Source organism: Drosophila santomea, chromosome 3L, assembly GCF_016746245.2.
Source record: "Drosophila santomea strain STO CAGO 1482 chromosome 3L, Prin_Dsan_1.1, whole genome shotgun sequence".
NCBI lineage: Eukaryota > Metazoa > Arthropoda > Insecta > Diptera > Drosophilidae > Drosophila > Drosophila santomea.
In genome coordinates, this window is record NC_053018.2 from 16797622 (window position 1) to 16811220 (window position 13599).

Genomic DNA, 13599 nt, shown 5'->3' on the forward strand with positions numbered 1-13599 from the left:
TGCCATCTTTATATGTATACTTCGCGCCCACTTGATGGATTCGCAGTAACAGCACACATCCGTATAAGTAAACGAATCCTACCCTCTGCTCACAGGACATGCGTATTAGATATTTCAAATATAAAAATGACACTCAGAGAACAACTCTCCGGACCATTTTTGCTTGTTGTTGCTAAAACAGTTTATCAACACGCCCGAGTCTCTGATAAAACAATCATCGTTTATGGTGCAACACGCTTCAACCGCCGCCCCCCAGCAACATAATTGAGATATAGTCCAGTGACCAGACCAGTAACACCGAACTGGGGTGGCTAACAAATCGAGTGGAGTGGAATGGCCAGGAGGACAGTGAAAAGTGGTGGGAGTAGGTTCGAGTGTAGAGTTGTGTGGACATGTTCTGTAACCGCATGATTAGAAATCGAGCAAAGTCTATGATAAAGTGGCGGGTGGAGCTGAATCCTTATATGTATAGAAAACCGGGTGGGGAGCCGAAACTGGGTTAAACTAAAACCCTTCCATTCAAATTTGTACATAATGATTTTTCAGCTTGTTTATGACTAGTAATATCAATGCTCAGTCGTGCCTATTCCAGGCTACTCGACCCACGCAATCTTCCCTTAAGGGAAAGGCATAGTTTTCGCATTTTCTTTTAAATTACAAAACAAAACTAAACCCTACAAGAAATCAAGTCGACTCATCAAATACACAAACAAATCTCCTATACAAAAACAGAGTTAAATAATATATACATAATTATTTAATTTAAAATAAATAGGATCTCCATAGAATGGGGTACAATATATAATCATTTTTTTAAATGTTCCTTAAATTTTTTAAAGAATGTACATAATATTTAATAAATAAATTTAAAAACAACAGCAGTTACTTCAACTTATACTCAGCGCATACATGCTTTTCGAATAGAGTATAAGAAAATACGAATAAGAAATTAAATATCCGCTTAGCACGATATATTCAAATTTTTTGTTCTTTACCGCCCACGAGGACAGCGGATTTTTATTTGACTTTTTATATGCCATATAAACTAGGGCCGTGCGTCAGTACGCGACTTTTCAATAAATCCCGCCCATAGCGGGTAAACTTATTTATCCCCTTTGCTGCTGCTTGATGTTTTACGCTGTCGGTGCTGCAGAAGCTCCTGGTATTGCTCAATGGATCCGTCTTCATGCTTAGAAGTAAACGAATCCGGCTTTTCGACCTTGGACTGCTCCTCGCTGGCGGTGACTTTGCTACGTTTTGATTTCTTGAGTTTGTCGCGAACGCGTTTTCCCAAACGCGATTCGGCCAGCACCTGGCTGACCTTGGAGCTCTTCATGTAGCGTGAGCGCCAGGACTTCAAACAAAAATATTTTTTATGATAAAAATTTAATTGTAATGTAATTTAAAAATACCTCGGAGTCTGGCTGTTGAAGTTTGTCGCGTTCGTCCTCGCTTGTGTCCAGGGATATGACATCGTTGTCCAGTTCCTCGGGATCCTGCATCTTCTCCTTTTTCTCACTTTTGATGCTCACTGGAGGTGAATGGTCATCCTTCGTCATTTCCTCAATCATTTCTAGATCACCACCTATTGAAATGACATCGTCGTTTTGATCTTCGTCGTCAAGGGCAGTTGGTTCGGATGCAATTGGCTTCTTGGGCTCTGTAGGGATATTAGCTGAGGGAGCTTCTTCCGAGGGCTGTTCCTTATCAATTGTTATATCGAGCTTATCAGATTTATCTGATTCTTGTGGCTTATTACATTCCAGTTCGTTCGATGTAGCAGCTGCTTCTGACTCGGTAGACTCTTCTGGATTGGCTGGCTCATCTGGCTTGGCTGGCTCTTCAGGTTCATCGCGAACTTCTCCCTCCTCTGGCTCGCTTTCAATGACTGGGGCTGGTGGGTCCGCTTCGACTTGCTTAGTTGTTTCAATTGTCTTCTTTTTTGTGGCCTCATCATCCGTGCTATCGCTGATCAGGAGAGTTTCAGGCTCCGTTTGTATGGGAATCACATCTGGTGAGGCCGAACGTGATTTGGAACGTGGCAGTTTGTTTATATCGTTAACTGTAACCAATGTTTTGGGAGAAGGAGCAGATGCTGGAGGTGGAACTTCCTTCTCTGGCGACTTTGAAGTCTGCCGATAGTTTCTCTTAATCTTGATTCTTTTTCTCGGAGCTTGCTGCTCCTTGCTGCTGCTATCTGGCTGGGAAAAAGATGTTGCAATAGCTGATTCCTGCGGTTTCCGCTTGCCCGAATCCTTTTTTTTAGTGCTGCGCTTTTCTTTTTCTTTTCGCTGAACCTGTTCCGCTGGTACCTCGTCATTATCATCATCCGACTTGACCTCTATTTTGGTGATTGGCTCCATTGCCAGCTGGGAGCGGATGGCCCTGGCACGCGCCTGAAGTTCCAACAGTTCCAGCACGCTCATTTGACCGCCCGCTGTGGAAGAAAAGTTTACCTTAGTAACCTGATCAAATTTGCAGTCAAACGGACACAGACTCAGAAGGCAGTTGCCATCTTTCGTTCGTTCGATTTTGTTTACTTTTTATACATTCATATAGTTGATACTCACACTCTTTGTTTTCATTCCCATTGCTCGTTTTTTTGGATCTAAGCTTCTTCTTAGCTAAAATTCAGACAAGATCGACACAGATTGCATTACAAATTGTGCGTAAATATACTTTAAATTAACTGCACGCCAAGATGCCGATCAACCAGAAAGAGGTATCGCCGCAACTAGACAGCCAGACGGGTGAGGATCAGGGTGAGGAGGAGGAGCAGCCGGAGGACGAGAATCATCTGGAGAAGTTTACGGTGCGGCTTAATGGACAACATGACCTGGAGCAGCGTTTAAAGGATTTCAAAGCGGCATGTGAGGCTCACGAGAAGCATGCCAGACGGCGGAAGCGGAAGCGATACTACCATTTGGGTCTTGTAGCCAAACTGGTAACGGAAACCACTCACGACGAGCTGCGACGTATGCTGGAAAATGGAACCTACACCTTTCACGTCGATGCGGTGGCCAATAAGCCCGATGAACTAAAAGCTATTTTGGACACTATGAACATTGCGATCTCGGCGCATTCTGTAGAGAGGGAACTACGTCTGACCACTGGCCTGGCTGTGGAGATAAACGGCGAGTGCTGTCGCGTTGGCAGACTGAGGAACAACTGCACCGTGATGCTGGCACGAGGTGGAGTCGTCACACTCACCACGGATGAATCTTACCGCTACAAAGGCTTCAAGGAAATAGTATTCGTGATCAATCTGCGTTGTTATCTCGCCTCCGTTCAGTTGGGCGATATTGTGCTGATCGGACGTGAAGTTAGGGGTAGGGTGGTGAAGACCCTGCGAGAAGCGCTAACCGTTATGATCATAGATGCCGGTCTGGTAGCTTCCTACGACTTTATAGAGCTTCCTAGACAGTGCCACGCTCTGGATCCGGAGCTATATCCCGATCTGTACATGAAGGATCTTGAGTTGGCTGCGTCTATGAATGCCAACTATGTGGTTCTGCCCAAGATACGATGCAAGAGCTTCCTTCGTGCCGTGCGGCAGACCATAAACTCTGATTTCAACCTAAAGTTGATCGGAATGATAGATTTTGAGTATGTGCGGAGCAACATGCTGGATCTCCTAGGCATCATAAAGCTGGTGGACTACATTTGGATACCGGACATGTTCAACGTAAACTGTTGCGTCTATAACTACATTATGGAGGACGTGCTTCTCATTTCACAGTGCCAGAAGAAGCCAGTAATTGGCACGGTTCCGCTGGAGCGTTGTAGCGATTTTAAGCGATTTGAGTTGCATGATTTCCTGTGGAAGGTCGACGCTATTCACATCCAAAAAAGTCCGTGGTGCAACAAATATCCGCTGATAGTCAAAAAGCTGATGCCCATCAAAGATTATCGAGTTGGCGCGGTCCAGAATAAGATGGTACTAAAGAGCATCTTAACCTCGTACCAGACTATAGTGAATTTTATCATCCGCACAATAAGCTCGATTGAGTGCCAGGCCATCTTTTTGTTCACCACTTGCGAGACCGCCAGTGTGGCCCTTTCGCGCATTGAGATTTACTGCCCAGTGTATGTTATGATGCCGCTGGAGGAGACAGATGATGCGGAAACCATTACGTGCAAGGTGGAAATGGCTCGTGCGCTTCATTTACGCCGTAACATGCACCCTGTTCTGTACACCAAGGATCTCAACGAGTGCAACTACACTCCTATTGAGTTTGGAGTGGACTTTATGCGGAAGAAGGGCTGCTTGGAGGTTGGCGACTTTGTAGTTACTCTGGAGGTGGGCAAGGAGGATTCGGATAACGTGGTTATCGGCGTAGGAGAGGATGTCTGTATCCTGCGGGCATTCTATGTGTCGCCACTCTTTGCCTGCGAGAAGTTCAAGTACGGTGGCTAACTTTACGGCGTGCAGTTGTGCAGATTACACAGATAAAACCTCTAAATTAAATGTATCATATGCCACCAACTCACTTTTTCGCGATTCTTGACCTCCAATGTCGCTGTCGGACGAAATCTCCTCTAGCGAGATGTGTTCTGAAATGATAGCAATATAATGAAAAAGCTTATAAGGTACAAGGTGCTTGAACATACCCTCTTTGTGCTCTACATCGGAATCCTCGGAGCTCTCCGTGTCTGTGGGACATTTCGTGTTTTCTATTATGGATTTTAGGCGCTTCGTAGACAAACAGAGTAGCTCCTCCAGGCAAAGTTCTTCGATTTCGTCCAGGGGCGTTTTCTGTGTAAAGGTGCAACTTAATAACTCTTAATATGAAGAACTATAACAAACCTTTAGGAACTCTGGAGCCAAGTTCATAATAGTTTTCGGTTTTAAGGTCCCAAAAATCTGTTTCACCAGTTCCAGTCGGTCGTCTATGTAGTGGGAAATCGGTTGCAGCTTCCGGTCATCTTCGATCTTCTCCTTCTTAATGCTAATGGGCTTTGGGATTTGGTCGCCCTTGCTGGACTTTTTCGCTTTTGAGCTACTCATTTTATCCAATTTGTTGTCAAAATAAAAACCAAACAATTTCGGTCTTCCGGGCAGCGTTGCCACTACTATTTATATGCCTTGCACAGTGGAACGAAGCAAACTTTTATTTGACTTAATGTAAAAAAAAAAGTTTGCCTATGGCCTTACTTTAAAATCAAGAACGAAAATAAAAAACTGCGTTATTTTAAAAAATAAACTTAAATTCATATATTTGGAAACGGCGCAAAGAATTAATAATTCAAAGTGTTAAAGCTCTGTACATTTTGTTATGTTATGGAGTATATTGCCACTGTACGCTGTTGGTAACAGTGTTATTGTTATTCGTACAAAACAGCTGATTAGCAAGCGGTGTAGGTTAAAAGAATTTGTGCAGAATTATTTGGCTTAAAATTTCTGAGGTAAGTTTGTTTATTTATTGGATTTGCAATCCATCGGTGTAAAGTGTTTGCGGGCATCGGTTAAAGCAATTTTATATGAGCGAACAGTTTCTTGTCGTAGAGATCTTGTGAAATCAGTTAATGAGCTGTTACGTGAGAAATAGTGCTTATGGTTTAATTTTAGTGTTTGATTCTTATTAATAGGGAAATGTGACTCGTAAAGGATACTGTTGCAATATATAGTTAGCATATTCTATATTTTTTCTATTGACATGCCGCTAGCAATACAACAGGAACTGTTAAGTCACAGTGGTGGCATATTTAGGGTATTTCAATTGTGGAGCATGTTTTGACATTTTTGGCACGGTCACACTGAACATATGTTCCGGGAAGAATGGCTGCGATTTCGCGTCGGTAAAAATAGCAAATACTCGTTAATGTGCTGTGGGAACGCTTCCTCCCCGGCCCCAAAGTGGCCCCAAAAAAGTGAGCAAATGTGCGCGCCGCAAGATAGTCTCCGCCGAACGAACGATAGTGACGAAAGTGATTTAATTCAAATACCAGCCCCCCCGCAAATACGATGAGTGTCTCGCGCGGCGGCAACACAACGCTGGACCTGCAGCCGCTCCTGGAGAGCGATGACGGAAGCAGGGAGCAGGAGGAGAAGATGGGCGGATCGGGTGGGGCATCGCTGCTGAATGGATCCGGTTCGAAGGAGTTGAGCCACCGGGAACGCGAGGACTCGGCGTTGTTTGTCAAGAAGATCGGAAGCGCTTTATTCTACGGCATGTCCTCCTTCATGATCACGGTGGTAAACAAGACGGTGCTGACCTCCTACCACTTTCCCTCGTTCCTGTTCCTCAGCCTCGGCCAGCTAACTGCTAGCATTGTGGTCCTGGGCGTCGGCAAGCGCCTGAAACTGGTGAACTTTCCACCTCTTCAGAGAAATACATTCTCGAAGATATTTCCACTGCCACTGATATTTCTGGGAAACATGATGTTCGGACTGGGCGGAACAAAGACCCTAAGTCTGCCCATGTTCGCGGCCCTACGACGCTTCTCCATCCTGATGACCATGCTGCTGGAGCTCAAGATCCTGGGCCTGCGACCATCTAATGCGGTTCAGGTCAGCGTGTACGCCATGATTGGTGGAGCCCTGCTGGCGGCCTCTGATGATTTGTCGTTCAACATGAGAGGATACATCTATGTGATGATCACCAACGCCTTGACCGCCTCAAATGGCGTGTATGTGAAAAAGAAACTCGACACCTCGGAGATCGGAAAGTACGGCCTGATGTACTACAACTCGCTGTTTATGTTTCTGCCTGCGCTGGCCCTCAACTATGTTACAGGGGATCTGGATCAGGCGCTGAACTTCGGACAATGGAATGACTCAGTGTTTGTGCTGCAGTTCCTGCTCAGTTGCGTTATGGGTTTCATCCTGTCGTACAGCACTATCCTGTGCACGCAGTTCAACTCCGCGCTGACCACCACCATTGTGGGCTGCCTGAAAAACATATGCGTAACCTATCTGGGCATGTTCATTGGCGGCGACTATGTCTTCTCGTGGCTCAACTGTATCGGGATCAACATTAGCGTGCTGGCTAGTCTGCTGTACACGTACGTCACTTTTCGGCGGAAGCGAGCGCCCGATAAGCAAGACCACTTGCCCAGCACCCGCGGCGAGAATGTCTAGCTTCGTCTTAGCTCAAACTCAAGCCAAAGCCATACGATATGTTTAGTGTATTACGTACTACGTACTCCATTGCGATCTGCGATTTGCGATTTGCGACTTCGTATTCGATTTTCCTACAACCACACAGCGCATCGTCTCTGTACATATATATCTAGCAATGTTTCTAAAAGAGTGTAATTTAGCAATTATGTAATTTTAATCACTTTGTACATTTGTCTGCATGCAACTGTTTCCTGCATCGAAAGTGTCATAAGAAATAGAAATACACCGACTACCGCTCCTCCTTCGACATGGGTGGGCCAGATAACCAATTGTGTTCTTTCTTGGGGTCATTATTGATAAGATTGCCTCCTCCGATAAGGCCCACAACTCGGACCTTTCTAATTAAGCAGAAAAATTGCACTCACATGTGCTTTTCTAATTACTTTTTTGTGTTAAATAGGTAAAGTACGAAACTACGTTGTGTTCAATCGGTTGTTTATCTATTCTGGGCAAACGCGTTGCTGCCTTGAGATTGCTGCAAAACAAAGTACTGCAGTGCCGGAGTATCCAGCAGCGTCATCGCTCATCGTGACTACTTAAATAGCGACCGGGAAACTTGGGATGGGTAGCCCGATTACTGGTTACCCTTATCAAAGTCTTGGGTTTTTTTTTGTCTGAATAAAAAGCAACAATACTATTAGACAAGAGTGAGATTGCGCGTGGTAATAGTATTTTTTAGATTGCACGCCTTTAGTTTTTTCGGCTGTTATTTTCCGTTTCTTTTGTTAATTGCCTCAATAGACTTTTGTTTAGACTCGGACTGCTGAAGAGTCTTTTCCTTTGTTTTAAAGGTAAATATATTTGCGCAGCTGAAACTGTTCACTTCAAACGAAATATGTATGCTTAAGGACGGGTATCTAGAATTAGATTTTAGTTGGTAACTAGCGTGTTAACAGCTTTTATTTCCCAGTTACTTATCATAAGATAGGGCGTAAATAACAGATCGCTTTGTTGTATAGTTGTTTAACTATTATTAACTTATCTTATAAACAGGGACTACCCATTTATCCAAAGAAACAACTATGACGACATTGATTTCGGGCATAAAGCCGCAGAATGTGGTGCCAGTGCCCCGGCAGCACTTCGTTTGGTTTATTTTGGGACCCCGCAATATTGATAGGCGGTGGTGAAGTGAGGGATTCGGAGTGGGGACAGGTAATGAGGAAGCCGAAACAGGTTTGCACAGACTTAACCGTGCGGTGAGGTAAATTGTTAGTCAGCATCAGCGCCGTCCGCGTACCCACATTATGGACAAATTGTTTGCTCATATTCGCTGCTATTGAAAGTGGGCACGTACATACGTACGGCTCGAAAGACAAGCTTTAACCGAAGACAGGTAGTCAGGGTTATGTTTGTGAGCAATGATGATGATAATAATGATGATGATGCCGACGATCTTGCTGATAAGGTCACCGGGTGCACCTCCCCATATCTCCTCTATGAATCCACAGATCATCATGATGCAACGCTGTTTGCGTCTACCAAAGCCGCTGGCCCTGCGTCGAGGCCTTCACATGGCCCAACTTAATGGCCAAGCGGTGGCCACAGAAGCACCCGAGGCAGAGCCTCAGGATGCCTTCGAGCGTCAGTACCTCAAGGAGCGTATCGAGATATCGCCTTTCCAGCGGGTTTTCCTAGGAGCAGGTTCTTCTATTGCTGCTCTTCTTGATCCAAGACGGTAGGGCATCTTTATAGATTCAAAAGTCTCTTTAAACTCGGTAATTGTTATAATTGATACTCTTTAAGCCATGACATGATCGCCTGTTTGGGTGAGACGACTGGAGAGGATGCTCTGTGGACTATTTTGGACACCATGCAGGCCAGCGAGGAGGGTCAGCGCATCATGGCCGATAAGCCCCGCATCCACACCAGCACCATTGACTTCAAGTACCTAGAAACCTTGCCACCGGATACCTTTGGAGCCGCTTACGTGAAGTTTCTGAAAGATAATGTAAGTAGTGCGGTAGGAAGAATCGTTAGTACATTCTTTTTTTTTTTATTCATTTAGAAAAAAAACGTACTAAAAAATCTTCAAAATTATTAGCTTATATACTTGTTCTGGCATAATTGTTCACCCTAATGTCCGCTGTGTGTTTGTCCATCGATTCGACAATAATTTTGGTAACCCACTTTTAGCAAGTCACGCCGGACAGTCGCATGGCCGTGAGGTTTCTGGAGGACCCGAAGTTGGCCTACTTGATGACGCGGTATCGCGAATGCCACGACCTGATCCACACGGTGCTGGACATGCCCACCAATATGCTCGGCGAGGTGGCTGTCAAGTGGGTGGAGGCTCTGAACACCGGACTGCCCATGTGCTATGGTGGCGCGGTGTTCGGAGCAGTTCGCCTACGTCCCAAGTGAGTTCAGTGAACTGGGATCTCTAATTATACCTCCATTCACACGTTTGTTTATTTTTTCGTGTGCTTAGGCAGCGGCGTGCGTACTTGAAGCATTACTTGCCGTGGGCCCTGGAGAACGGAAAGCGGACCAAGCCCTTGATGCCTGTCTACTGGGAGAAGCGCTGGGAGCAGAACATCCACGAGCTGCGATCCGAATTGGGAATTACTGTGTTGAATAAAGCCTGATAGGGCGTTTTTTTCAAAGCTTGTTTTTGAATTTATAAGTTTTCGATTAATGCTATCGATTACTATTATCGCGATCGTGGGAAAGTGGTCTGGCAACGGCTGCTGTAAGGCCGAAAAGTTTTTAAATGTTTCCGTTTTTAAAAAAATATTATTTAATTAATAAGAAAGAAAACGAATGCAGTTTGTCGACTTAAATTAATTATTTAACCGAAATCAACTTGTACGCTATTTAAAAGTGAGTTCAAGCACAGTGAGAACAGCCTATATCCGCGAATGATCGCATCGGTACCTAATCCGATGTGGCAACTCCACTCGTTCTGTTTGCATTTGCTGATGTGTTGTTTTGTTTTTCGGTCCATTGTCTTAATGGCTAATTATCCCTAAGTTAAACACCATGACTGAGAAATTCAATGGCTTTAGCCACGACGAGATCCTCAAGATCACGGGCGTAAAGGAGGGCGGTGTGGGCAAAAGGCCTGCGAGTCTGGAAGCAGGTTAGATCACTATGCATGAACCACAAAGCGTGTAAACAATTAGCTGTTTATAATAAAAACCTTTGCCTATGTGTGCGTGAGCAGCAAAGCAGGCGTTCCGGAATCAACCCGGCATTCGGCGTATGCCCGATAGGATCTTCCGGCAAGCGGATCAGTTGCGGAAGCAGCAGCAGCAACCACAGCAACCCATACAAAAACCGGATGTGGCGAAAAAGGCCAAATCGGGAACTGCGACTCCCACGGAAAAGCCACCAACTCCCACTCCCGCAGCGGAAGATGACGTAGCGAACGGATCGCTGAATTTGGAGCGCCCACTTTCCGATTCATTAATCGAGGCACTCTACCATGGACATGCTACAGCTAGAGATAAGAAATCCCCCGCCACGTATGCGGATGCTGAGGGAACGTCCACCGACGACAGTTCGATTCTGAAGATAAGTGGCGGTGACAGCCAGACCACTAGCTCCACGGATGATGGCAGCATCCTGCCGAGTACCCAGGACTCGTCCTCCCGGAAGCGCCTTAACACAGACTCACCTTTCAAGGGCATCTCCCTGAAGGACTTCGAACAACATCGCCGCATGATCGAGGAGCAAAATAAGCAGAAGAAGCAAATGCTCTACCAGGCCATCGAGCAGCACACCCAGAAGACGGCGGCGGAGTCACGAAAAATCGAGGAGATCCGTCACGAGTTGTCTAAGCTGGAAAGTGATCTGGCTGTGGACGTAGCCCTGCTGAGGAAGCAGATCGACAACGCCTGCATACATTTTTCCAATGTAGAGTGAGTAAGCGTAGCTAAATACTTGTGCTCCCAATACTAATATTTTTGTTGCACAGAAAACAATACGTCAAGATCGAGGCTCAGTTCTTGCGGGCCAAGATAGAGCTGCACAATGCATCCGAAAAGAAGGAGCTGCTCACCGAGCATCTTTGCACAGTAATTGCCCACAACGAGGACCGCAAAGCACAGAAGCTCACTGAGTTGATGCAGAAAGTGGGTCTGTCGCCAGCCGATGATTGCCAACCAATTGATATAACCCCAGAAAGCCCCCAAACCCAAATGTAAACTCAGCTTAAAGGTTCGAATTCGAATTATCAGCGCTGCCTTGCTTAAACTGACCGATTGTTTCAATTCGTTGCTCCCTTAAATATTATATTTTTAATTGGAAAATTACTTACTAATTTTCCATTGGCTATTTGTAATGGAATCGTAAATGTAAAACACGCCTACAATATGAGGAATGCGCTCTAATATTAGTATGTAATTAATGTTCATAGCATAAGTGATGAAGTGCAAATTGCAAATAAATATGTATGTATATGTTATGTGTAAAATTCAAGTGTAATTTTATGTTGGTGAAAATTGGTATTTGAGGTATTGAGATTTTAATAAAAGAAGGGTATTAAAAACCGACTATTAGGCGCGTTACTTGTGTTATTGTTTGGGTTTGACTAGGTGGCAACACCTCCAGTTGCGTCAACAGCTGATCGTTTTTAGAGTGAAATAAACGTGCAAGCTAAATAATACAATCAGAAATAAGTGCTTCTAAACAAATTAAATAACTAAAACTAGCATAATGGCAGGCCGCGGAAGGGGTGGCAAGACAGGCACCCTCACGGCGGAGCAAATGGCCATGCTAGGATGCACAAAGGATATGCCGGTGCAGACGGCGCCGCCACCTACATTTCCGCCTGTATTGAACAGACCGACTGCCCTAGAGGTTTGTATAAATCCATTTACTTTAGTCCCCAAGAAGTGATCAACATTTTGCTTATTTTACTTATTATTTGCAGACAACCGCCACACAAAACTATCAGCTCCTGTGGAAGGAGGATTTCCTGAACCGAATGCGAGATTCCCCCTATTACATAGTCTCCGCAAGTCAGGACACAAAAAATCTTGTGCACAAGGATTGGCGAGAAGTAATATTCCTAGCTATTTAACATTGACTGCTTATAATCCTGTTTTAACACCCCCAGAAAGCCATGGAGCGCATGAAACTCAAAGCTCATCCTGATTTTAACTATAAAGCCATGCCCCAGGAGCTAAACATCTCCAGTCGAAAACGTCGTGGAGCAGATGCGAAGCCGAAGCTGCTGGCCAAGAAGACAAACATCGAGGACAGGCTGAAGGTTCTGGAGCAGAAGGAACTGAAGTCAGGTGGCGGTGAGCAGGACGATGCCAAGCAGGAATCGGATTCCGAGCAGGAGGAGGAAGATCCGGAGGCGGCGTTGGATGATGAGATGGACGAGGACAACGACTACGGTGCAACGTACTTCGATAACGGAGAAGCTTTCAATGATGAGGACGACAACTTGGACGATGGTCCCGTATACTGAGACAAATAAAACCATCGAACTGAATACTTTCGGATCTGTGATTTACTACGTCGCCACTTTAAGCTTATTTAACACAAATGTTGGATTAGTTTACACGTAAGGGATGACTGGCTTAGTCCAGGCTCTTGGGCACGTAGTAGTTGAAGTGGATGATACCAGAAGACTTCACCTGCAATGCGTATCGCAATTAGACCAGTATAGGATTACGAGATTATGGCAGCAACTTACGAATCCAATGGTGCCAGCCAGGACCAGAATGCCAGTGATGAGGGCGGCGTTGTACTTGGCGTTCTTCTGGCTGTGCTGCTCCTTCCAGTCTCCAGCGGGCACGGGCAGATCGTTCATGGTGGAGTGGGGACCATGTCCACCGTGGTAAGCGGCACGCGACAAGGCGCCAGCTGAAATGAAAGGTACAAGAATATTACCGTGAATGGTGCGTATGAAACTTCTTAAAAAGGGAAATCCCATCGGAAAGTAAGTTGGATAATGATCTCATCGAAGATACTCCCGATATTTATTTGGCTAATACTGAAATTATCAATAGCTATTCTCAAGATTGGAGGAGGAACCATTCCTCCGCAGTTCCTTGAAGTTCCTCTCTTAGCTTTTCCACATTATGTAATTTTTAAGGTTAGCAGTTTTGATAAAAAAGGCTGTTGGGCCACTCAAACTCACCATTCTTGAGCAGAAGACCCTGCTTGACAATGTGCTTAACCAACATGATTGCTCGGAAGTTGCTGGAAATGGGTAAATATGGGTTTATTTTCGCAGCAAAATTTTTTTCGCATAAAAACTCACCCGTAGATTACCTTGTGTTGAACAGTGTGACCGTTTTGGGCTTATAGATTAATATCTACCCTACAGTTGGTGATGAGATCACGAGCGTTTATCCTGATATTACAATACAATTAAAAACATACAATGTATATTGTACACACAATTCGTTCAAAACTATTTTTATTTAATACACTTTATTTGGTATCTGTAGTCTTAACAAACAAATGGTATTATTTTAAAATTATGATCTTTAACTGCGTGAGTGTGATACGCCTCT

General features: G+C 44.8%; 7 protein-coding genes and 1 long non-coding RNA gene across 10 annotated transcripts; 5 read left to right on the top strand and 3 right to left on the bottom strand.

The window, feature by feature from the left end:
- Window positions 1–851: 851 nt before the first annotated feature.
- LOC120448980 (enolase-phosphatase E1) lies at window positions 852–5086 on the bottom strand. The gene is made up of 6 exons (XM_044006057.1): window positions 4808–5086; window positions 4612–4756; window positions 4492–4554; window positions 2571–2624; window positions 1413–2437; window positions 852–1354 (listed from the first exon to the last, which is right to left on the bottom strand). Exons 1-6 carry the CDS (start codon window positions 5006–5008, stop codon window positions 1103–1105), a joined length of 1740 nt encoding a protein of 579 aa, XP_043861992.1. The 5' UTR covers window positions 5009–5086; the 3' UTR covers window positions 852–1102.
- Window positions 2618–4593, top strand: LOC120448979. Its single transcript, XM_039631241.2, has one exon. It carries the CDS (start codon window positions 2702–2704, stop codon window positions 4415–4417), a length of 1716 nt encoding a protein of 571 aa, XP_039487175.2. The 5' UTR covers window positions 2618–2701; the 3' UTR covers window positions 4418–4593.
- A 227-nt stretch (window positions 5087–5313) lies between the features above and the next one.
- LOC120448792 (ubiquinone biosynthesis protein COQ4 homolog, mitochondrial) lies at window positions 5314–9729 on the top strand. 3 transcript variants are annotated; one of them, XM_044006038.1, is made up of 5 exons: window positions 5314–5406; window positions 8532–8801; window positions 8870–9074; window positions 9260–9483; window positions 9555–9729. In XM_044006038.1, exons 2-5 carry the CDS (start codon window positions 8563–8565, stop codon window positions 9709–9711), a joined length of 825 nt encoding a protein of 274 aa, XP_043861973.1. In that variant the 5' UTR covers window positions 5314–5406; window positions 8532–8562; the 3' UTR covers window positions 9712–9729. The 3 variants fall into 3 exon arrangements, with proteins under 3 accessions (XP_043861973.1, XP_043861974.1, XP_039486917.2); XM_044006039.1 differs by having other exon boundaries at window positions 5338–5406; window positions 8575–8801; XM_039630983.2 differs by lacking the exon at window positions 5314–5406 and having other exon boundaries at window positions 7548–8801.
- On the top strand, window positions 5740–7388 carry LOC120448791 (UDP-sugar transporter UST74c). The gene has a single exon (XM_039630982.2). It carries the CDS (start codon window positions 5966–5968, stop codon window positions 7079–7081), a length of 1116 nt encoding a protein of 371 aa, XP_039486916.2. The 5' UTR covers window positions 5740–5965; the 3' UTR covers window positions 7082–7388.
- On the bottom strand, window positions 8832–9282 carry LOC122756453. The gene is made up of 2 exons (XR_006356481.1): window positions 9145–9282; window positions 8832–9062 (listed from the first exon to the last, which is right to left on the bottom strand). It is a non-coding gene; the product is annotated as an uncharacterized LOC122756453 (long non-coding RNA).
- A 285-nt stretch (window positions 9730–10014) lies between the features above and the next one.
- Window positions 10015–11509, top strand: LOC120450257 (RAB6-interacting golgin). The gene is made up of 3 exons (XM_039633147.2): window positions 10015–10205; window positions 10290–10986; window positions 11043–11509. Exons 1-3 carry the CDS (start codon window positions 10106–10108, stop codon window positions 11269–11271), a joined length of 1026 nt encoding a protein of 341 aa, XP_039489081.2. The 5' UTR covers window positions 10015–10105; the 3' UTR covers window positions 11272–11509.
- A 155-nt stretch (window positions 11510–11664) lies between these two features.
- Window positions 11665–12569, top strand: LOC120450258 (DNA-directed RNA polymerase III subunit RPC7-like). Its single transcript, XM_039633148.2, has 3 exons — window positions 11665–11926; window positions 12000–12128; window positions 12186–12569. Exons 1-3 carry the CDS (start codon window positions 11783–11785, stop codon window positions 12543–12545), a joined length of 633 nt encoding a protein of 210 aa, XP_039489082.1. The 5' UTR covers window positions 11665–11782; the 3' UTR covers window positions 12546–12569.
- Window positions 12570–13440, bottom strand: LOC120450259. The gene is made up of 4 exons (XM_039633149.1): window positions 13344–13440; window positions 13221–13282; window positions 12774–12943; window positions 12570–12714 (listed from the first exon to the last, which is right to left on the bottom strand). Exons 2-4 carry the CDS (start codon window positions 13264–13266, stop codon window positions 12658–12660), a joined length of 273 nt encoding a protein of 90 aa, XP_039489083.1. The 5' UTR covers window positions 13267–13282; window positions 13344–13440; the 3' UTR covers window positions 12570–12657.
- Between the last annotated feature and the right edge of the window lie 159 nt (window positions 13441–13599).